This window comes from Anolis carolinensis, chromosome 2, assembly GCF_035594765.1.
Source record: "Anolis carolinensis isolate JA03-04 chromosome 2, rAnoCar3.1.pri, whole genome shotgun sequence".
In the NCBI taxonomy this organism is placed as follows: Eukaryota; Metazoa; Chordata; class Lepidosauria; order Squamata; family Dactyloidae; genus Anolis; species Anolis carolinensis.
Window position 1 is genome coordinate 27,285,185 of NC_085842.1, and position 20,101 is coordinate 27,305,285.

Consider the following 20,101-nt stretch of genomic DNA (forward strand, 5'->3'; position numbering starts at 1 on the left):
TGATGCATTTTAAGAGTATTTCTAATCTGTCTTCAACATTGTTAATGTGTTATCCCATGAATGACTTAAGGCTTTATGACACTATGCTGTTATAGCGCAATTATTTGACTTCAGGCTGGATCGATACTGCCCTATAATCGAGTTTCAGAATGTGGATTAACTGCATTGAACTGGATTATATCCGTCTACACTTCCCTATAATCCAGATCAATGCAGTTAATCCACATTTGAAAACTGGTATAGTAAATCCAGCCTTAATTATGATGGAAACATCTGTAGAATTCTGTTTAGTTTGTTGGGGCTGGATCTACACTGCCCTATAATCCTGCCCTATATTGTCTACACTGCCATATAATTCAGTTCAAAGCAGAAAAATCTGGATTCAGAAACTGGATTATATGGCAGTGTAGAGGGAGGCTGAGTTTCAAAATCTCTTTGGTTGAGAAATTTGGTTGAGATGCATAAGATGTTGCCATGGCAGCTAAATTCCAACAGTAGTGTTGTAACAGTGACAGAATATTTACAAATATATAAGTTTCCGAATGCATGTGATTGTATTTTTTTATTTTTATCTTTTGGCCATGATATAACATTAACCATATATTCAGTTGAAGTAAAATATGTGCTCTCACTGTACATGGGATGCCATTAGGATATGTACATCTGCACTGTCATTTTGTATTTTTGCATTTCTTATTTGCCTGCTCATGATTCATCTAATTCAGTGAGTGTAAAATTACACTGTTTCCTTGATGTAGGACCTCAAGCTTAATCCTAATTTGATTTTTAGAATAACACAGTAGAATTAAAGTGCCAAGGCTCAATACTACTGAATGATGCCAATTTTACAAAATCGTTAGTCTTCTCTGTTAAAGATGTTGGTGCCTCATCAAACTACAGCTCCCAAGATTCAATAGCATTGAGCTATGGCTATTAAAGTGGTTTCAAACTGCATTAATTATACAGTGTCAATGCATGCTTAGATGCCTTAACTATTTGCAGAGAAGGGAGGAATAACACAACACAAATACACACACACACACACTGCCATTGTAGCTAGAGCAGCTCAACTGAGTGGCAATGGCATGATATTAATGTGAATCTTGGTCCTGGATGGTATCATTCACACAGTGGCTATAATGGCCCTAGCACACAACTTTGATGAAAAGCAATTGTTCTCAAACTCTGAATATCTGAATATTTTGGACATCAACTCCCAGAATCCCCAATATTGGGCAAGCTGTTTAGGGCTTCTGTGAGTTCAAACCCAAACTTCCTACAAGTTCAACTGATGTCCAACTATTTATTTATTTATTGTCCTTCACAGAAATGTGTATTCTGTCATGCTGATATTGTAGTTGACATTGAGCCAGCATGGTGTATTGGTCTAAGTCAGGGGTATCAAACCCATTTGCATCGAGAGCCACGTTATTCTTATGGTTGCCTTATCCTTATGGATTCAAAGGGCCATTGAATCCATGGACACAGAGGGCCAACTGTATTTTTTTACATAGTCCAGCCTTCCAGATGTTACTGTATCCCAACTCCCATCAGCTCTAGTCATGATGTCTTCCAGATGTTACTGCATTCCAACTCCCATCAGCTCTAGTCATGATGTCTTCCAGATGTTACAGTATCCCAACTCCCATCAACTCTAGTCATGGTGTCTTCCAGATGTTACTGTATCCCAACTCCCATCAGCTCCAGTCATGGTGTCTTCCAGATGTTACTGTATCCCAACTCCCATCAGCTCTAGTCATGGTGTCTTCCAACTGTTACTGTATTCCAACTCCCATCAGCTCTAGTCATGGTCTCTTCCAGATGTTACTGTATCCCAACTCCCATCAACTCTAGTCATGGTGTCTTCCAGATGTTACTGTATCCCAACTCCCATCAGCTCTAGTCATGGTGTCTTCCAACTGTTACTGTATTCCAACTCCCATCAGCTCTAGTCATGGTCTCTTCCAGATGTTACTGTATTCCAACTCCCATCAGCTCTAGTCATGGTCTCTTCCAGATGTTACTGTATCCCAACTCCCATCAACTCTAGTCATGGTGTCTTCCAGGTGTTACTGTATCCCAACTCTCATCAACTCTAGTCATGGTGTCTTCCAGATGTTACTGTATCCCAACTCCTATCAGCTCTAGTCATTGTCTTCCAGATGTTACTGTACCCCAATTCCCATCAGCTTTAGTCATTATGTCTACAGGAATTGTAATCCAGCATCTGGGGGGCCACATACAATGACATGGAGGGCCATGTTCAGCCTTCTAGCCTTGAGTTTGACACATATGGTCAAAGGCCCATTCTACACTGTTATATAATCAAATTCAAAGCAGATAATGTGGGTCATCTGCTTTGATAATCTGGATTATATGGAAGTGTAGAAGGGGCCTATGTGTTGGACTAGTATTCAAATAATAGGGTCAAAATATCCACTTTTTCATGGAAACCTGGGGGATCCTAGGTGGGTCACTCTCTCTCAGGCCCATTCTACACTGCCATATAAAATCCAGGTTATTGGCTTTGAAACAGCTAATATGACAGTGTAGACTCATATAATCTAGTTCAAAGCAGATAACGTGGATTATTTGCTTTGATAATCTGAGTTATATGGCAGTGTAAAAGAAGCCCAAGTCTCAGAGGAAAGCAAAGGCAAACCTCCTCTGAATAAAACTTGCTGAGAGAACCCCACGATAAATCATTCACTCTGGAGCTGCTGAAAATTGGAAATGACTTGAAAGCGCAGTGTCACAATAATATCAACTTTTCCTAGGCCAGCCCTGTCACGACCCAGGCGGCAGAGGCACCAATAACCATACACAGAGGCCAGAATCTAACTAATATCTTTATTGAAGGAATATATAAAGTTAATAAAACAAGTATAGAAAATAGTCCAGAATTAGACCCTTCAGGAAAGGTCAGAATTAGTCCAAAAAAGCAATGTCCAATAAGAAATATTAAGGTCCAAAGTTGTAATCCAATAACCGAAACACTCACTTTGCCAAGCAAAGTGAGGGGAGATGACAAGGTCCTTAGTCCATAAAACTTGAGCGTGGCTAGGAAATAACTTGATACTTGAAACAAGGCTTGAACGTGGAACAAGGTAACTAAGAACAAGAACAAGGTCCGTGGAATAACTTGGTAAAATCCGTGAAACAAGGCAAGGATTAGTCCTGGGAAACAAGGCAAAGTCCGTCGGTAAACAAAGGCTGGGAAGCAAGGCGAAGGCTGGATAGCAAGGCAAGGCTTGAGCTGAAGCGAGGCTTGAATCGGAGCGCGCTGTCCAGACACAACTCGCTCCGTAGGCTGACGAATTGACTCCGCGAAGTTGCTACGCGGGCAAAACACCTATATAGAGTCCAACTTTCTCACCAAAGCGGTTCTCTGGGAATCAGAAACGAAAGCTAAACTCTGAGACCAGATGTTAAACTCCTTAAAGATTCTCACGAGAACCAATGTTAATTGGCAACATTCTTAGCTGCTATCCTCGCACTCCTGCGCGAAGCTGAATCCAAACTTCTCTGTTGTTTACAAAACTCCCGGCGCAAGAACACGGGAGAAGTAGGCTCTGGGGTTGTTTGACATACTTCTGGGGCACAACTTTCTTGCAGGTGCAAGGTTTCCAGATCTGCCTGGGAAGGATCTGGCTGAGAGGAATCCAGTTCAGACTGGGAAGGTAAAAAACCCAAGTTTTCATCTTCATCAGGGATTACAATGTCCTGAGCAGGACTACAAGGCCCATGGTTCATCACACTATCCCCCTCCTCAGGGCCCCTCCCAAACTGGGGTCCTCTCCCCGAGGCGCGAGGTCGCGGTTTGGTGGGATAGGTCAGATGGAAGCGACGGGTTAGATCAGGAGCATGGACTGTGGAGGCGTCTTCCCAAGAGCGTTCCTCAGGCCCAAAACCCACCCAGTCAATGAGATATTGTAGGCGGCGGCGATGAAAGCGAGAATCCAAAATGTCCTCAACCTCGAACTCCTCCTCCCCATTCATCAAAACAGGAGGGGGGGCCGGTTGGTCTGTATCAGGACGCACACCATCCGCCGGAAGGAGCAGGGAACGGTGAAACACTGGGTGAATGCGCATTGAACGCGGAAGTTGGAGTTTGAAAGTCACGGGGTTTAATTGCGCCACCACTGGATAGGGGCCAATGAAGCGGGCATCTAACTTCCGGCATGGGCGGTGGGAGGGCAGAAAGCGAGTGGACAGAAAAACCCGATCTCCTACCTTGATTTCGGGGCCCGGCTGGCGGTGTTTGTCAGCGTGGCGTTTATAGTCCTCCTTGGCTTGGTCCAGTTGCTGGAGCAAAAGTTGTTGCACCGCTGTGAGTTCCTGCAGCCAATCCTCTGCTGCGGGAACTTCTGAAGTTTCAATGACAGGGGGAAAGAAACGTGGATGGAAACCGTAGTTTGCAAAGAACGGCGTTTCTTTTGTAGAAGCTTGAACTCCATTATTGTAGGCAAACTCAGACAGTGGTAACAGAGAAGCCCAATTGTCCTGTTGGTAGTTTACATAACAGCGAAGATACTGCTCCAAAGTGGCATTGGTGCGCTCCGTTTGCCCATCTGTTTGGGGATGATGAGCTGAAGATAAGCGAGAGTCTATGCCCAGTAGTTTTTGTAGTGCCTTCCAAAAACGAGAGGTGAATTGAGATCCACGGTCTGTGACTAAACTCTTGGGCAATCCATGTAGTCTGAAAACATGCTGAAGAAATAGATCCGCAGTTTCTTTGGCCGTGGGGAGGCCTTCGCAGGGAATGAAATGGGCTAACTTGGTGAATAGGTCCACCACCACTAAGATCGTGGTGAATCCACAGGAAGGTGGTAGGTCAGTGATGAAATCCGCGGAAATTATTTCCCATGGGCGAGATGGGGTAGGAAGGGGGTGCAAAAGCCCTGAGGGCTTCTCCCTTCGTATCTTGGAGCGCTGGCATACTGGGCAGGTGTTGACATATTTTTCCACATCCTTGCGGATCTTGGGCCACCAAAAATCTCTTAGGATCAAATGCATGGTTTTAAATAGTCCGAAGTGTCCTGCTGGTTTGCAGTCATGACACAGACGAAGCGCTTTTTCCCTGCCCGGTCCGGGTGGGATATAAACATGATTTCTATAGCAGAGCAGCCCATCTTTAAGCGAAAAGGGAAAATGCAGACCTTGGCGAAGTTGGTCCTGCGCCCAGGCATCTGCTTGCTGACTAGCCCTGATTTCTTGAGCACAGATGGGTCCTGGAGTAGGGGAAGTTGAACCAATGGGACTGGATTTGGTGTTCCCCACTGTGAGCGTGGCAAAGTTCTCAGGTTGTAGCAGTTGGGATTCAAAGGTCTCCTTGCGTCCTGCAGCGTATTCCGGTTTACGTGACAGGGCGTCTGCTTGCTTGGTTTGAGCTGGGGTCACATAATGGATCTGGAAGTTGAAACGTTCAAAGAATAAAGCCCAACGTTGCTGCCTCTGATTTAGTTTGCGGGCAGTTCTTAGATGTTCTAGATTACGATGATCAGTGTGGACTTCAATGGGGAATTTGGCCCCTTCTAGCCAATGTCTCCAAGTTTCAAAGGCTGCCTTTATGGCCAGTAGTTCTTTTTCCCAAATGGTGTAATTCCTCTCTGGTGTGGTTAGTTGACGAGAATAAAAGGCACAGGGGTGGAGGTGATCTCCCACCGGTTGTAAGAGTACAGCCCCAATTGCCACATCAGAGGCGTCCGCTTGCACCACAAAAGGGGTTCCAGGATTTGGGTGCTGTAGAATTGGCTGGGAGGTGAATAGTTTCTTCAGTTGCTGGAACCCTTTCTCTGCTTGATCAGTCCAGCGGAAAGGCTGCTTTCCACGGATGCAGCTAGTGATGGGGTCGGACCAGCGGGCAAAATCTGGAATGAACTTGCGGTAGTAGTTCGCGAACCCCAAGAAACGCTGCACCTCTTTCTTGTTAGTTGGCGCCCGCCATTCCAATACTGCTGAAACTTTGGCTGGATCCATGGAAAGCCCTAGAGGCGAGATGCGGTAGCCAAGGAAATCTACCTCTTGTAGATCAAAAGCGCATTTTTCTAGCTTGGCATAAAGTCCATGATCCCGCAGTCGTTGCAACACCATTTTGACGTGGTTCTCATGTTCTGATTGTGATCTGGAAAACACCAAAAAATCGTCCAGGTAGATTATCAAGAATCTGTCTAGATAGTCCTGAAAAATATCGTTGACAAAATGCTGGAACGTTGCGGGAGCTCCGCATAAACCGAAATTCATAACTCGGGACTCGAATAATCCGAATTTAGTCTGGAAGGCGGTCTTCCACTCGTCCCCTTCTCTGATGCGAACTAGATTATAAGCCCCCCGAAGATCCAGCTTGGTGTAGACCTTGGCTCCTCGAAGTCGGTCCAGTAGATCCGAGATTAAGGGCAGGGGATAGCTGTTCCGCTTGGTGATATTGTTCAATGCTCTGTAGTCCACCACCAAGCGTAATTCCCCTGACTTCTTCTTCACAAACATCACTGGGGAGGCGGCTGGGGATTGAGAGGGTCTGATGAACCCCTTGCGAAGGTTTGTCTCTAAGAATTCCCTGAGAGCTTCTTGCTCTGGTTCAGTCAGGGAGTAGAGATGCCCTCGCGGGATCGGGGCCCCCTCCACCAAGTCAATGGCACAGTCATAAGGTCTATGTGGGGGTAATTTTTCGGCTTCTTTCTCATTGAATACATCCCAATACTCGGAGTACTTCTTTGGCAAGGTGATGATGGGCTCGGAGTCTGTGGCATGGCATACCTTGGCTACGAGGCAATGGTTTTGGCAGTACGGTGAAGCAAACTGCAGTTCTCTGTTGGACCAGGAGATGTTAGGGTCGTGGAGTGTCAGCCATGGAATTCCCAAAATCACAGGGAAATGGGGAACCTCGGTAACAAAGAAGGAAATCTCTTCCATATGTTCCCTTATCCACATCCTGGTGGGTTCCGACCACTGGCTTACGGGGCCCGTCTTGAGGGGACGGCCGTCTATGGCTTGCACCACACGGGCATTCTTGAAATCATGATATTGTAATCCCAGAGAGTCGGCATACTCTCTATCGATGAAATTGTTGGTAGCTCCAGAGTCTATCATGGCGTGGATCATGACGGGTCCCCTTTTTGCTGACCATAATGTGACCACGAGAAGGAACAGGACCCCGGTTGGCGGCTCTTGGATGGATTTTTTGACCGGGTTGGCGAGCCTCTCTACACCCGGTCGTTGGCTTCCCCCGCCGGCTGTGTGCCAGTCGGCTCAGACGCCTTCGACTCCGTGGAGGACGCCGCCGCAAGACGGGCGGCAGGCTTCCCTTTGGCTGGGCACTCTCTGGCGAAGTGGCCCCCGTTCCCGCAGTACCAGCAGAGGTTCAAGCGTTGACGACGGGCCTTCTCGGCGGCATCTAGTCTGGGACGCACATTGCCCAACTGCATCGGCACCTCCTCGCCTCCTCTGGGGTATGGGGTTGGCGGCGGGGGTCTCCACACCGGACGTGGCTGAACACTGGCGGGAGCGGGGGGTTTTGCCCCGGCTCTACCGCCCTGGCCTCGAACCCATTGTTTCCTGTTGGCAATCATGACTTCAGCCCGTAAACATTGATCAATGAGTGCCTCGAGGGTCTGGGGAGGATCCACCTTGGAGATTTCTTCCAGCATTTCAATGTTGAGACCCTCCCGAAATTGTCCTCTGAGGGCTACATCGTTCCAGCCGGTGTTGTGGGCCAGCACGCGGAACTCGGCTATGTACTGAGACATGGGTCTGTCTCCTTGAAGGAGGCGCCGGAGTTTGTGACCGGCTGCCTCCAAATTGTCCTCGATTCCCCAGGTCTCCTTAAGGTGATCCAAGAAGCGTTGTGCTGAACTTAGGTGGGGGGAGGCTTGATCAAACAGGGCCGTCGCCCAGCTAGCCGCTGGTCCGTCTAGAAGACTGTAGACCCACGCCACCTTGATGTCTTCTTGGGGAAACTCGGCATCACGGGCCTCTAGATAAGCTTGACATTGGCGGCGGAAAACATGAACCTTAGCAGCTTCTCCAGAAAACTTGGTAGGCAACGCCATGGCCGGGAGGCGAACTCCGCGCTCCCTCAACCCTTTTATTTCTCCATCCTGCGCGTTGAGTCTGTCACGGATGCGGTCCACTTCGTCCTTGCTGATGGTGTAGCTGAGCGGCTGTCCAGCCGGCGCGGCTCCGGTAGACATCCTGGCCTCGGTTAGTTGGTGCTTATGGGCGGCGGAGTCAAACTGTCACGACCCAGGCGGCAGAGGCACCAATAACCATACACAGAGGCCAGAATCTAACTAATATCTTTATTGAAGGAATATATAAAGTTAATAAAACAAGTATAGAAAATAGTCCAGAATTAGACCCTTCAGGAAAGGTCAGAATTAGTCCAAAAAAGCAATGTCCAATAAGAAATATTAAGGTCCAAAGTTGTAATCCAATAACCGAAACACTCACTTTGCCAAGCAAAGTGAGGGGAGATGACAAGGTCCTTAGTCCATAAAACTTGAGCGTGGCTAGGAAATAACTTGATACTTGAAACAAGGCTTGAACGTGGAACAAGGTAACTAAGAACAAGAACAAGGTCCGTGGAATAACTTGGTAAAATCCGTGAAACAAGGCAAGGATTAGTCCTGGGAAACAAGGCAAAGTCCGTCGGTAAACAAAGGCTGGGAAGCAAGGCGAAGGCTGGATAGCAAGGCAAGGCTTGAGCTGAAGCGAGGCTTGAATCGGAGCGCGCTGTCCAGACACAACTCGCTCCGTAGGCTGACGAATTGACTCCGCGAAGTTGCTACGCGGGCAAAACACCTATATAGAGTCCAACTTTCTCACCAAAGCGGTTCTCTGGGAATCAGAAACGAAAGCTAAACTCTGAGACCAGATGTTAAACTCCTTAAAGATTCTCACGAGAACCAATGTTAATTGGCAACATTCTTAGCTGCTATCCTCGCACTCCTGCGCGAAGCTGAATCCAAACTTCTCTGTTGTTTACAAAACTCCCGGCGCAAGAACACGGGAGAAGTAGGCTCTGGGGTTGTTTGACATACTTCTGGGGCACAACTTTCTTGCAGGTGCAAGGTTTCCAGATCTGCCTGGGAAGGATCTGGCTGAGAGGAATCCAGTTCAGACTGGGAAGGTAAAAAACCCAAGTTTTCATCTTCATCAGGGATTACAATGTCCTGAGCAGGACTACAAGGCCCATGGTTCATCACAAGCCCAGACAAAAGACTGGAAATACATTAAGACAGCTTTCATAACCTTTTTCCATATATTAAGGAATTAAAGAAAGAAGAGCAATGGTTTCAGTGCCTGAAAGTTAGGTATAGTGTCCCAATTGCAGCAGTGCACTATTGAGGAAGGAAGAACAGCAATGCTACCTCCTGCTTGTTGGTATTTCTGTCCTTCACACTGGCCTCTTGGTCTTTACACACACAGTCCTCCCTCTCTCTGACGCACTCCGTCCTTCTGTCTATTTTTTGCCTCTGAAGCTCCTATGCCCCCAAAGGCTGGCTGTTTACTCCAGAGAGACCCACCCAGACAGGCAACCCAGCCACAAGTAGGTGGAGCACATGTGGTGTGTATATATATAGAGCAGGAGGCATAAACCCCCTTCCACTGCAAATAACTCTTGGGATTGTTCCTCTTGGAGTAATACAATTCCCCTCTCACTCTCTCAGCACAACAACTTCACTATGGGCAAGCTTCTAGTCCTCTCTGCTGTGATTCTTGCTTGCATCAGTGTCGGTAAGATAGATAATTCAGTTGATATGGCTTTCCTTTCTCTCTCTTCTAATACACTGTGCAGTTTTTTAAAAAAATGAATTTATTTCTTTTTGATCTTCTCCCTCTGGCTAGAAAATGGTGGCTTCTCTCTGCCACACCTTTGCCTTTGAACATTGCTTTTAACTCAATGCATTATTCTGATTTATGATGGATAACTTTATTTCAAAATGTTTATGGGACGGTAATTGCAGAGTGGAGGATTTACAATTTTTAAGAACAAAATACATCTATAAAATCACCACTGTTCTAGCAAGAAAATCTGCCCAGACAATCTCAAAATACTAGAAATGCATCATAAATTATAAAAGAATCAAGGAAAATGTTTTCCATAACTGAAGCAATTAATATCTCTCTCTGCTCACTTTTGGAATAGTACACGACAGAACATTTTTTAAACTCTGTACTGCCAACATGACATTGACTCAGAGTCATGTCTGAATCCCTAATTTCCAGCCTTCTGAATTTTTACCACTAAAGTATACTTTTCTGTCTTGTTTCCTTTTTGAAACTTTTTTCTAATGAAACTTTGAGAAACTGGGTGGTCCACTTCCTTCTGGATCCTATAATAACTTTGGTTGGCTAAATGCACACAAAACTTCTTGCTGGGGGACCTTAATACAGGTCTACAGGCTTATTGTGGTTGTGAAGCCACCCTCTCTCCCATAAATTAAGTAGGCATGCAGTAACTTAAGTGATGGCTTCAGCATGATTTTAGCTGTCTGTATTATCATAGTCAGGAGGGAGGTTTGGGCAGAAATACTTCAATTAATAACTACATCTGGGTTGCTGTGAGTTTTCCGGGCTGTATGGCCATGTTTCAGAAGCATTCTCTCCTGATGTTTCACCCACATCTATGGCAGGCTTCTTCAGAGGTTATGAGGTCTGTTGGAAACTAGGCAAGTGGCCTTTATATACAGTGTTCCCTCACTTATTGCTGGGGTTAGGTTCCAGGACCACCCGCAATAAGAAAAATCCACGAAGTAGGGATAGTATATTTATTTTAATATTTATACATGATTTTAGTAGTTATACACTATTTTAAGTCTTTATCAACCAATTGTGTGTTGATAAATCGCCTCCTTCTCCTCCTGTTGCCACTTGAGCTCCTTTTCTCTCCCTTTGGCTTCTCCTTCCTCCCTTCCTTAGACTGTAAATTGTAATTTTTTATGATTTATAATAGTATTCTAGAGTTTATTGAAAAAACCGCAAAACAGCGAATCCAGAAAAAGTGAACCACGAAGTAGTGAGGGAACACTGTACTGTATTTGTGAAATGTCCAGGGTGGGAGAAAGAATTGTTGTCAATTTGAAGCAAGTGTAAACGTTGCAAACACGTTTACATGGAAAGTCCAGGTTCTCCCAACCTGGACTTTCCACAGATATATAAACCCCGCTTGCCTAATTTCCAACAGACCACACAACCTCTGAGGATGCTCGCCGTAGATATGGCCAAAATGTCAGGAAAGAATGCTTCTGGAACATGGGCATACAGCCTGGAAAACTCACAGCAACCCAGTGATTCTGACCATGAAAGCCTTCAACAACATAAATAACTACATCCATTTCTTTTCAAATTCTGTTAGCTTTTTAATGTACCACATCATTTGGGATAGGAGTAAAAGCAAAGCATTCTAATGACTTACATTAACTTCTGTGAACTATTGATCTGAATATGGACCAAAATGGATATTAGACCCTCTAAATGTCCCAATTTAACAGGGACAGTCCCCATTAATCCTTGGTTTTCCCACTTTTCCGGCTGCTTTTGAAATATCCCGGATTCTTCTCACAGCCCTCCTTTGTCCTCAGCTTGCTGCAAACTGTGAGAGCTTTGCACTCAGTTTACTCAACAAAGGCAAAGACAGGGTGAAATTCAACCCTTCCCAAGAGACAGAGACAAAAGCAAACAGCTGCAGCTCCTTTTAGCTGGCGTGAGCTTCCTCATTTGTCTTCTTGTCTACACCAAGTTGTTGCTTGGTTTTTATCTATGAAATGTCGGTGGGTATGGGTTGTACTAATACAGATTGTGTCTTTGTATGCACCTTTTTATTAAGGTATTTCAGTGAACTTCCATGACCATTTCGAAGAGCAAATAATTTACCTCTGTTCTCTAGTGTCCATTATATCAACATCAGTTGCAACCTTCTAGACATTCCTATGGCCACTCAAAAGGAACAATGCATTCCAAAGGCCACTTAGCCATTTGGGCTTGAAGAAACCCCTGAGCAATTTATTTCCTTTAATTCACCTCCCACTTGGGTCTCCTCCTCCATGACTAATTTCTGCCCCTGCAGAGGAATTCTTTCCCTGATGCTGCCTTGCCCCACTCCGAGGATTGAGAAACTCTCAGACTTGTTGGAGAGTCACATGAATATTGCAAAGTTCAGAAGCCAAGTGAGAAACATTTGCAGTCTCCTGGGTGTGTTAAGGCTTAAGAGTATGACTAAGATGTTGGTTATATTATAATACTAGCTTGGGTACCCGGCATTGCCTGGGCTATTTGAAAAAGTCATTTTTAAAATTGTACAAGATGGATAAGGTTGTAGGTGAACTACAACTCACATCATACCAGGTTAACCCCAAAAAACTCTATTAGTACTTAAAGTTTGTTATGTTGGGCAAGTTTGCTCTAGATACATCATTGGTGGGGTTCAGTGTGCTCTCTGGCTGTAAACTACAACTCCCACTATGGTGAGTCAGCCCCTTCAAACCTCCCCAATAGGTTGAGTTAGTCATGGGGATTCTGTGTGCCAAGTTTGGCCTAGGTCCATAATCGATGGTGGTCACAGTTTCTCTGGTTGTGGTTGAACTACAGCTCCCAGAAAGGAAGGTCAGTTCCCCACAAACCCCTTTAGTAATCATTTTTTGGTATATCAGGTATAAGTTCCAGCTCCATCGCTGGTGAAGTTCAGAGTGCTCTTAGATTGCAGGTGAACTATACATCCCAGTACCAACTCCTATAAATGATGGTGAATTCTCCCCCAAACCTCTCTAGTATGTTCAATTGCTGATCAATTTCTCTGTTTGCTGTGTGCCATAGAAAAGAATAGGAAAGGGTTAAGGGAGGGGCAGTGGGCGGGGTCATGCAAATTCCACACCAATGGAGAGAGTAAGAAACACTGGGATCTATGTGGTGGAGGAATCACAGAAAATCTAGAATGGAATTGTCCCGTATGAAAGCCTTCACTTGAGTGGTGGGCAGTATTGTGTTTGTGGAGGACATTGTCAGGACTCTTGTACATGTTCACGGCGCTCACTATAACCTGCAATGTCATTGGAGGGAGGGCTTTTGGTGTCTCCTGAGTAGTGGGAGCTATAGCTGTTTGTGGAGGCAGGAGCATGTCTGTGTACGTGGACACCCAAGCCACACACACATACATATTTTCATTTATATTATGTGTATAGATATAATAATAATAATAATAATAATAATAATAATTATTATTATTATTATTATTATTATTATTATTATTATTATTTCTAATCGGGCCCCCTCTCTCTGAAGGGTCTCAGGGTGGTTTCCACAAACAAAAGGCAATGCCCTATACAATCACTCCCAAGAACCTCATGATAAATGACTGACAAGCCTAATGATATGGTACAAACTCCAAAATTGGAGAATCTAAAACAGATAGGGTCAACATTACTCACAAGGGGACTAACATCACTAACCTAATTGTGCAGCAAATAGATAAGCAGATGCAAAGCCAAGTATGCCAGAGAACATTTGGTTTTCCCTAAGAGACCCACTTTCCCGCCTATTCTCTTTGGCCCTTGCACACATTCTTATTATCTTTAGCCTGGAGGGCAACAGATCAAAGGGATTTCCTGCTTCTTGGCAGGGGGTTGGACTGGATGGCCCATGAGGTCTCTTCCAACTCTACTATTCTATGATTCTATGATTCTATGATTCTACGTATTTGTGGCAGTCTTCAGATACTGGAAATACTGCTTCCTCCTCAGAAAAGGGAGCCAGCTTCCTAGAGATCAGGACTAGAACCATTGGGCAGAAAAATGCATGGCTGCAGATGTTGGGTGAACATTAGTAGAAGCTGCTGAATCCAAAAGCAGATCGAACTGCCTTAGGAAATGGTGGACCCCCTATCACTGAAAGTATATGAAAAGAGATTGCATCTCTCAATAGTGCAGCCTGGAAATATTTGGCACTGGAGAATCTGTGTGGGGAATGGGGCTGCACTAGATCTTGCAAATCCCTTCCTGGAATATACTGCTTCAGAGTGTGGTGGAGTCTCCTTCTCTGGAGTTTTTTAAACAGAGTCTGATGGCCATCTTTTAGGCGTGCTTTGATTGTGTGTTCCTGCATGGCAGAAAAAGGAAGGGTACACTTTGAAGCAATCCTATTGATTGCCTTGGCTGCCTTCATATTCCAGAACTCGACCAAGGTGTCAATAGGATCACCTACCCTGGTAGCGGGAAACTCCCCAAGAGACATCAGGAATCCATCCAGATCCATGTCTCCTGGGGTGAACCATCTTAGTGGGTCCTCCATCTCTGCAGAGGAAAGGGGTCCCGGTGAGTCTAAACCTGACCAGGACAAAGGAACTATTGACAGTTCCTCCACTATCAGATTATGTCGCTCTTTGCCCTCTGAAACAGACAGCTATCACTTGGGACAGCCCCATGGTTGTCATGGAGGCCATACAAGGGTTCATTTGGTGTGGATATTGAAGTCACCAAAACCAACAGTTTGGGAGAGTCTGGGACCACACCTGAAATCAAGTCCGTCAGCTCAGGTAGGGAGGGTGTTGGGCAGCAAGGTAGCCGATACACCAATAAGACCCCTAGTCTGACTCAGTCACCCACTCTGAGGTAGACACCTTCAAAATCAGGGTTTTTGTATGTCTTTCGGGCTGTGTGGCCATGTTCCAGAAGTATTCTCTCCTGACATTTCGCCCACATCTATGGCAGGCATCCTCAGAGGTTGTGAGGTACCTTCAGAATCCTCTGAGCAGGGCAAGGGGATCCTGGTCATAGGGATGTTACTCCTATAAATCACCACGACCCTCTCTCCCCGTCCCTCCAGCCTTGCCTTGACCATCCAGGACTTGATTCTGGATAGCCAGACAGACCTGACATGCATCACGGAGACATGGCTGGATGAGAGTGAAGGGATCAACCTCTCCCAGCTCTGTCCCCTAGGCTTCTATTTCTATGACGGTAAATTAATTTATGAACAAGGCTCCTTTTTCACAGCAACACCCTGAATATTACAAATTATTGTGCCATGAGTTGTGTTTTTTTTAAAAATACCTTTAAATACCTTGCCCTATAGATGTTTTAGGTGCTTGACTATAAATTTCTTGGCATAATAGAGTGTACAGTAATTGCCAGATTTTGCAAGGCTACAGAGTTCATAGCACCAAAGGATTCATGGGCATCTTGGGCCCCTTCTACACTGCCATATAAAATCCAGATTATTTTATTTGAACTGGATTATATGACAGTGTGTGGAGCCCCGGTGGTGAAGTGGGTTAAAGCACTGAGCTGCTGAACTTGCAGACCAAAAGGTCCCAGGTTCAAACCCCGAGAGCAGCGTGAGCGGCCGCTCCAGCTCCAGCTTCTGCCAACCTAACAGTTCGAAAACATGCCAATGTGAGTAGATCAATAGGTACCGCTCCATCGGGAAGGTAACGACGCTCCATGCAGTCATGCCAGCCACATGACCTTGAAGGTGTCTACAAACAACGCCGGCTCTTCGGCTTAGAAATGGAGATGAACACCAACCCCCAGAGTCAGACATGACTGGGCTTAACGTCAGGGGAAACCTTTACCTTTACCTTATTTGACAGTGTAAACTCATATAATCCAATTCAAAGCAGATAGCGTGGATTATCTGCTTTGATTATCTGTATTACATAGCAGTGTAGAAGGGGTGTTGGAGTATTTAAAGCAGTCTTGTAGAAATGATGAGATTTTGTTTCTTGGTTTGCTAGAGTAGGACTTTCAGTTGCTTTGCCCTTCTAAAGATTTTGAACCATGGTTCTCAGATTCCCTAGCCACTGAATGTGTGAGCCTGGTTGAATGGGATTTGTTATCCAGTATATCTGGACGGTGCCACATTGAAGAAGGACTAGAAATAGCCTGCCAGTTATAAAGCTTGAACTTCAGGAAAAGTACAAGAGGGAAAAATTAATATATTTAAGGATATAAATGGACAGTTCACTTTCTGTCCTTGGCAAGAAATATTTATAGTTATTTTGGCCCTCCGAAACCCAGCTATCCAGATTTCTTCTTTTTCCCCGTTTCTCTGCTGTAGAATGCCTACTGAAAGTTTATGTAAAATGATGTTATTTGTTTAGTCATTTGAGCAGTACCTTGCCCCATGTTTGTAGATTTGCATATGGTTTTCTATGATGGCTTTGTCAGATGTTCCCCGCACTGCTGCCAGATCACCATCACACTTTGCAATTGGCAAGACAAGATGACAACATGTTTTCCACCCACAAAGGGACTCCTCACTCCTTCACTTCTCTCTTGTACTTTTCTGCCTGTACTTCTGCTTGTACTTAGCTCTCACTTTCTTCATGCTAGGAGACTTTCGGGACTTCCCTCTTTCCTCTCCATCCTACACACAACACTGAGCAGGAGAAAGGAGACCTTTTCAATAAGTCAGTGGGGAACTTATTGAATACATCCCCAAATTTTCACCATGTCTGAGTTTTTAAAAGCAAGACAGCCTCCCCTGGGCTTAGATTGGCCAAGGGAGTCTATAAAACACGGTGAAAATGCTATGCACCACAGAAAATGAATCCCTGCTGGACATTTTGGGGCATTTCAACGCAAAAGAAAAAAGTGGAGGGTAACAAACATGTTTTTGACTTCTGGGTGGCCTAGGTAATCAAGTGTAGTGGAAATGACATCCACACCCCGCTTGGATGTGGGGTGGGGCGTGGAAATGACATCCACACCCCACCTTCCACACCCCACCTGGAACAAAAAAAGATAACTTGCCTGTTGTAACAAATGTTTCCCCTACCTACTCGAGTCAAGGTGCATAGAGTCCAAAGCAAGTTGAATTGTTCAGGTATATGAGGCTGAAAAACCCAAAAACACTTCTATCTGTCTATCAATGCACCAACAATGTACAATTGTAGCCATTTGATACCACTTTAGGAGTTCTGGTGCCTGCATAGGTAATTCTGGGATTTCTTATTTTGGGGAAAGATTGCTGGAGAATTGTAGTGTTGTTGTTTGGTTGATAGAACTAGAGATATTGACTCCCTCATCAAACTTCACATCCCAAGTTTGTGTGACATGGCAGCCATGGCAGTTAAAGTGTGATAAAAATGTGATAACTCTACAGTGCACAAATAAAGCATGTTATTACTTTATTTATGCCCTTCCTTTTCCAAAAGGTGGGACTCAAGGACCATGTTTACTCCGCCCTTGAAGTAAATAATAAAGTAAATAATTCAAAGTTTGTTCCCACTCAAGCTCTGCAGCTTGAAACTGACGCCTCACTCATGGTAGTGCCAGCCTTAGGAATAAGGAATAAGAATGCCGTCTGTTGCCGGCATTCTTACCAAGATGTTTGCTTCTTGGTTTGAAGTATGGAAGAAATGAGTGCAAGACCTAAAACGAACTGCATGAACCTGCCATCTTGTGACTTTTGAGTGCTTCCAAATGGGGATTTTTATGTTCCTGACTCATTCAGGAAATTTACAGGAATGCCTCATGTCTTCCTTGGGTAGTCCTCCTATGTTTTCCTTCCACTGCTTCCAATTTTTTTTCTTCCCACCCAAAATCTCTTAAGGAAGAAACATAGAAATAATTCTGCAACACTTTTTAGTTATTCATAGAGGGATTCTGTTTGTTACACTCATAGTTCCAGAAATGAAACAAAATATTGAGATCCTAAGGTGTTAGCAGCGGACTCTACTCTTTCTGTTGGGGAGCATCTCATTTTTGAACACAGTTATCCCTCCACATTTGCTGAAATTAGGGGTACAAGACCACTGTGAAAGTAGAATAATTACAAATAAAAAGAAACACCACCTTTTTCCTCTCCCTGGAAAAACATATATCTTGGAATCTCTATGTTTTCCAGTGCAGTTTGTTCTGTTTAGTTCTGTTTAATCAGGATCTGAATTTAGATACAAGGCTTGTGGATATGATGTCTGACTCTAAAATGCCCTTTAACCTTTCCCCAGTCTCAGAGCCATAAGGGCTGTTGAGTTAAAATTTCCATTATCAGCAGTCTGAATGGCGGATAATAAAAAGTGTTGGGAGCTGTTGTTCAATAATGTCTGGAGACCCAAACTAGGTATGAGTACCAACCAATATGTAAACAAATTATAGTTGGCTCTCTGTATCCACAGATTTTTTTGTCTATGAATGCAACGGCAACTAAAAAGCTGATGTGGCCTTCAAAGAAAACGAGTTTGACACTTTTTCTGTACATTGACTTTGCAATTTTCAGCCACCAGTCAGTCATGACTCACAAGCTGTCATTCTCCTAGCATACCGCTCTTCCCTCTTGCCTGGAGAATTTGCACTTTTGTCTCCCTCCTGGAGATGACCCACAAAAACAGGAGGCTAAGGGTACATCTATACTGCAGAACTAATGCAGTTTGACATCACTTTACTTGCCATGGCTCAATGCTATGGAATCCCTTCTTATCTAAGAAACCCACTGGATGACCTTGGGCAAGTCAGAGAGTCTCAAAGGAATGCACTCTGCTCTTTGAAAAAAAAATCTTACCTAAAGAAAAAGCAGCCCTATGCTAGGTTTCCATTAGGATGGCCATAAGTCAAAGGCAACTTAAAGGCACAAAACACACCCACACTGGTCTAGAAGAGACATACTCACTTTCCGCAGTCAAGCTCTTGCTTCAAAATATGTGGTCATACACTCTCTGAGTCACCCATCTCCTCCCTTAAGGCAGGAATTCCAACAACAGTTTAGGAAATACAAGGAACCAAGTGGTTTCAAGAAAAGTTTCTGGTATTTCTCTCCAAAAGATATTGCAGCCAGCCTTCTAAGGTCCCATCTTCACTGCCATTATAAGGCAGATTGAACTGGATCATAGACTCATAGAATTCAGTTCATTGCAGTTCAGTCTGCATTATGTGAGTCTACGCTGACCATATAATGCAGTTCAAACTGGATTATATGGCAGTGAAGATGGGTCCCAAGTTTGTGGGTTTTGCTTTTGTAGATTTGACTATCTGAGGATTTATTTAATACGTTCTTTCTAGTAATCCTTGGTTCCTTTAGTACTGCTGGAAATTAACCATAAATTAGCACTGGAATCCTAGAATCATACAGCCCGAAAGACATACAACAACCCATAGAATCATACAGTTGGAGAGACCTTGTGGGCCATCCAGACCTCAACCCCTTTCTACCGAGAAGCAGGAAAATCGCATTAAAATCACCCCTGATAGATGGCCATCCAGCATCTGCTTAAAAGCCTCCAAAGAAGGAGCCTCCACCACAGACCAGGGCAGAAAGTTCAACTGCTGAACAGCCCTCACAGTGAGGAAGTTCTTCCTAAAGTTCAGGTGGAATCTCCACGGCAGCAGAAAACAAGCTCGCTCTCTCTTCTCTAAGACATCCCCTCACATATTTGTACATGGCCACCATGTCTCCTCTCAGCCTTCTCTTCTGCATGCTAAACATGCCCAGCTCTTTAAGCCGCTCCTCATAGGGCTTGTTCTCCAGACCCTTGATCATTTTAGTTGCCCTCCTCTGGACACCTTCCAGCTTGTCAACATCTCCCTTCAACTGCGGTGCCCAGAATTGGACACAGTGTGATTCCAGGTGTGGTCTGGCCAAGGCAGAATAGAGGGGGAGCATGACTTCCCTAGATCTAGATCAGTGATTCTCAACCTTTGGGTCCCAAGCTGTTTTGACCTACAACTCCCAGAAATCCCAGCCAGTTTACCAGTTGTTAGGATTTCTAGGAATCGAAGACCAAAACACCTGGGGACCCACAGGTTGAGAACCACTGATCTAGACACTATTCTCCTATTTATGCAAGCCAATAGGAATAACTAGAGATTCTCTGAGAGAACAAGTCTGTAGGCATTTGTTTGCCCCCCAGGCACAGAATTGTACTAAAGACCCCAGGCTTTCCTAGAGAGGTGTCTCTCAGGTTAAAAATGTCAGCTTCTTTTTTTTACTCTACAAATCCAGAATTATTTTTTTTTGTTTTCTCTAACATCATCATTGTTAGAGAAAACTGAAAAAATTTCCCCTCCAGCTAACTTGGCCATTGCAGTAATTTTCCCTTCTCCGAAGGCAGAAGCCTTGAAGCTGACTCAGACACATACCACCACCACCACCCCACCCTTAGCATCTCTAG

At 44.7% G+C, this 20,101-nt stretch overlaps 1 protein-coding gene across 1 annotated transcript in view; it reads left to right on the forward strand.

Moving 5' to 3' along the window:
* The first annotated feature begins 9,585 nt into the window (after positions 1-9,585).
* The window catches only part of LOC100553536 (protein Bouncer), a 30,169-nt gene continuing 19,653 nt past the window's right edge, over positions 9,586-20,101 (forward strand). Inside the window, exon 1 of the mRNA XM_003228150.4 lies at positions 9,586-9,735. Within this exon, the coding sequence (XP_003228198.1) occupies positions 9,684-9,735 (52 nt within the window). The 5' untranslated portion in view covers positions 9,586-9,683. The remainder of the gene's footprint in view (positions 9,736-20,101) is intronic.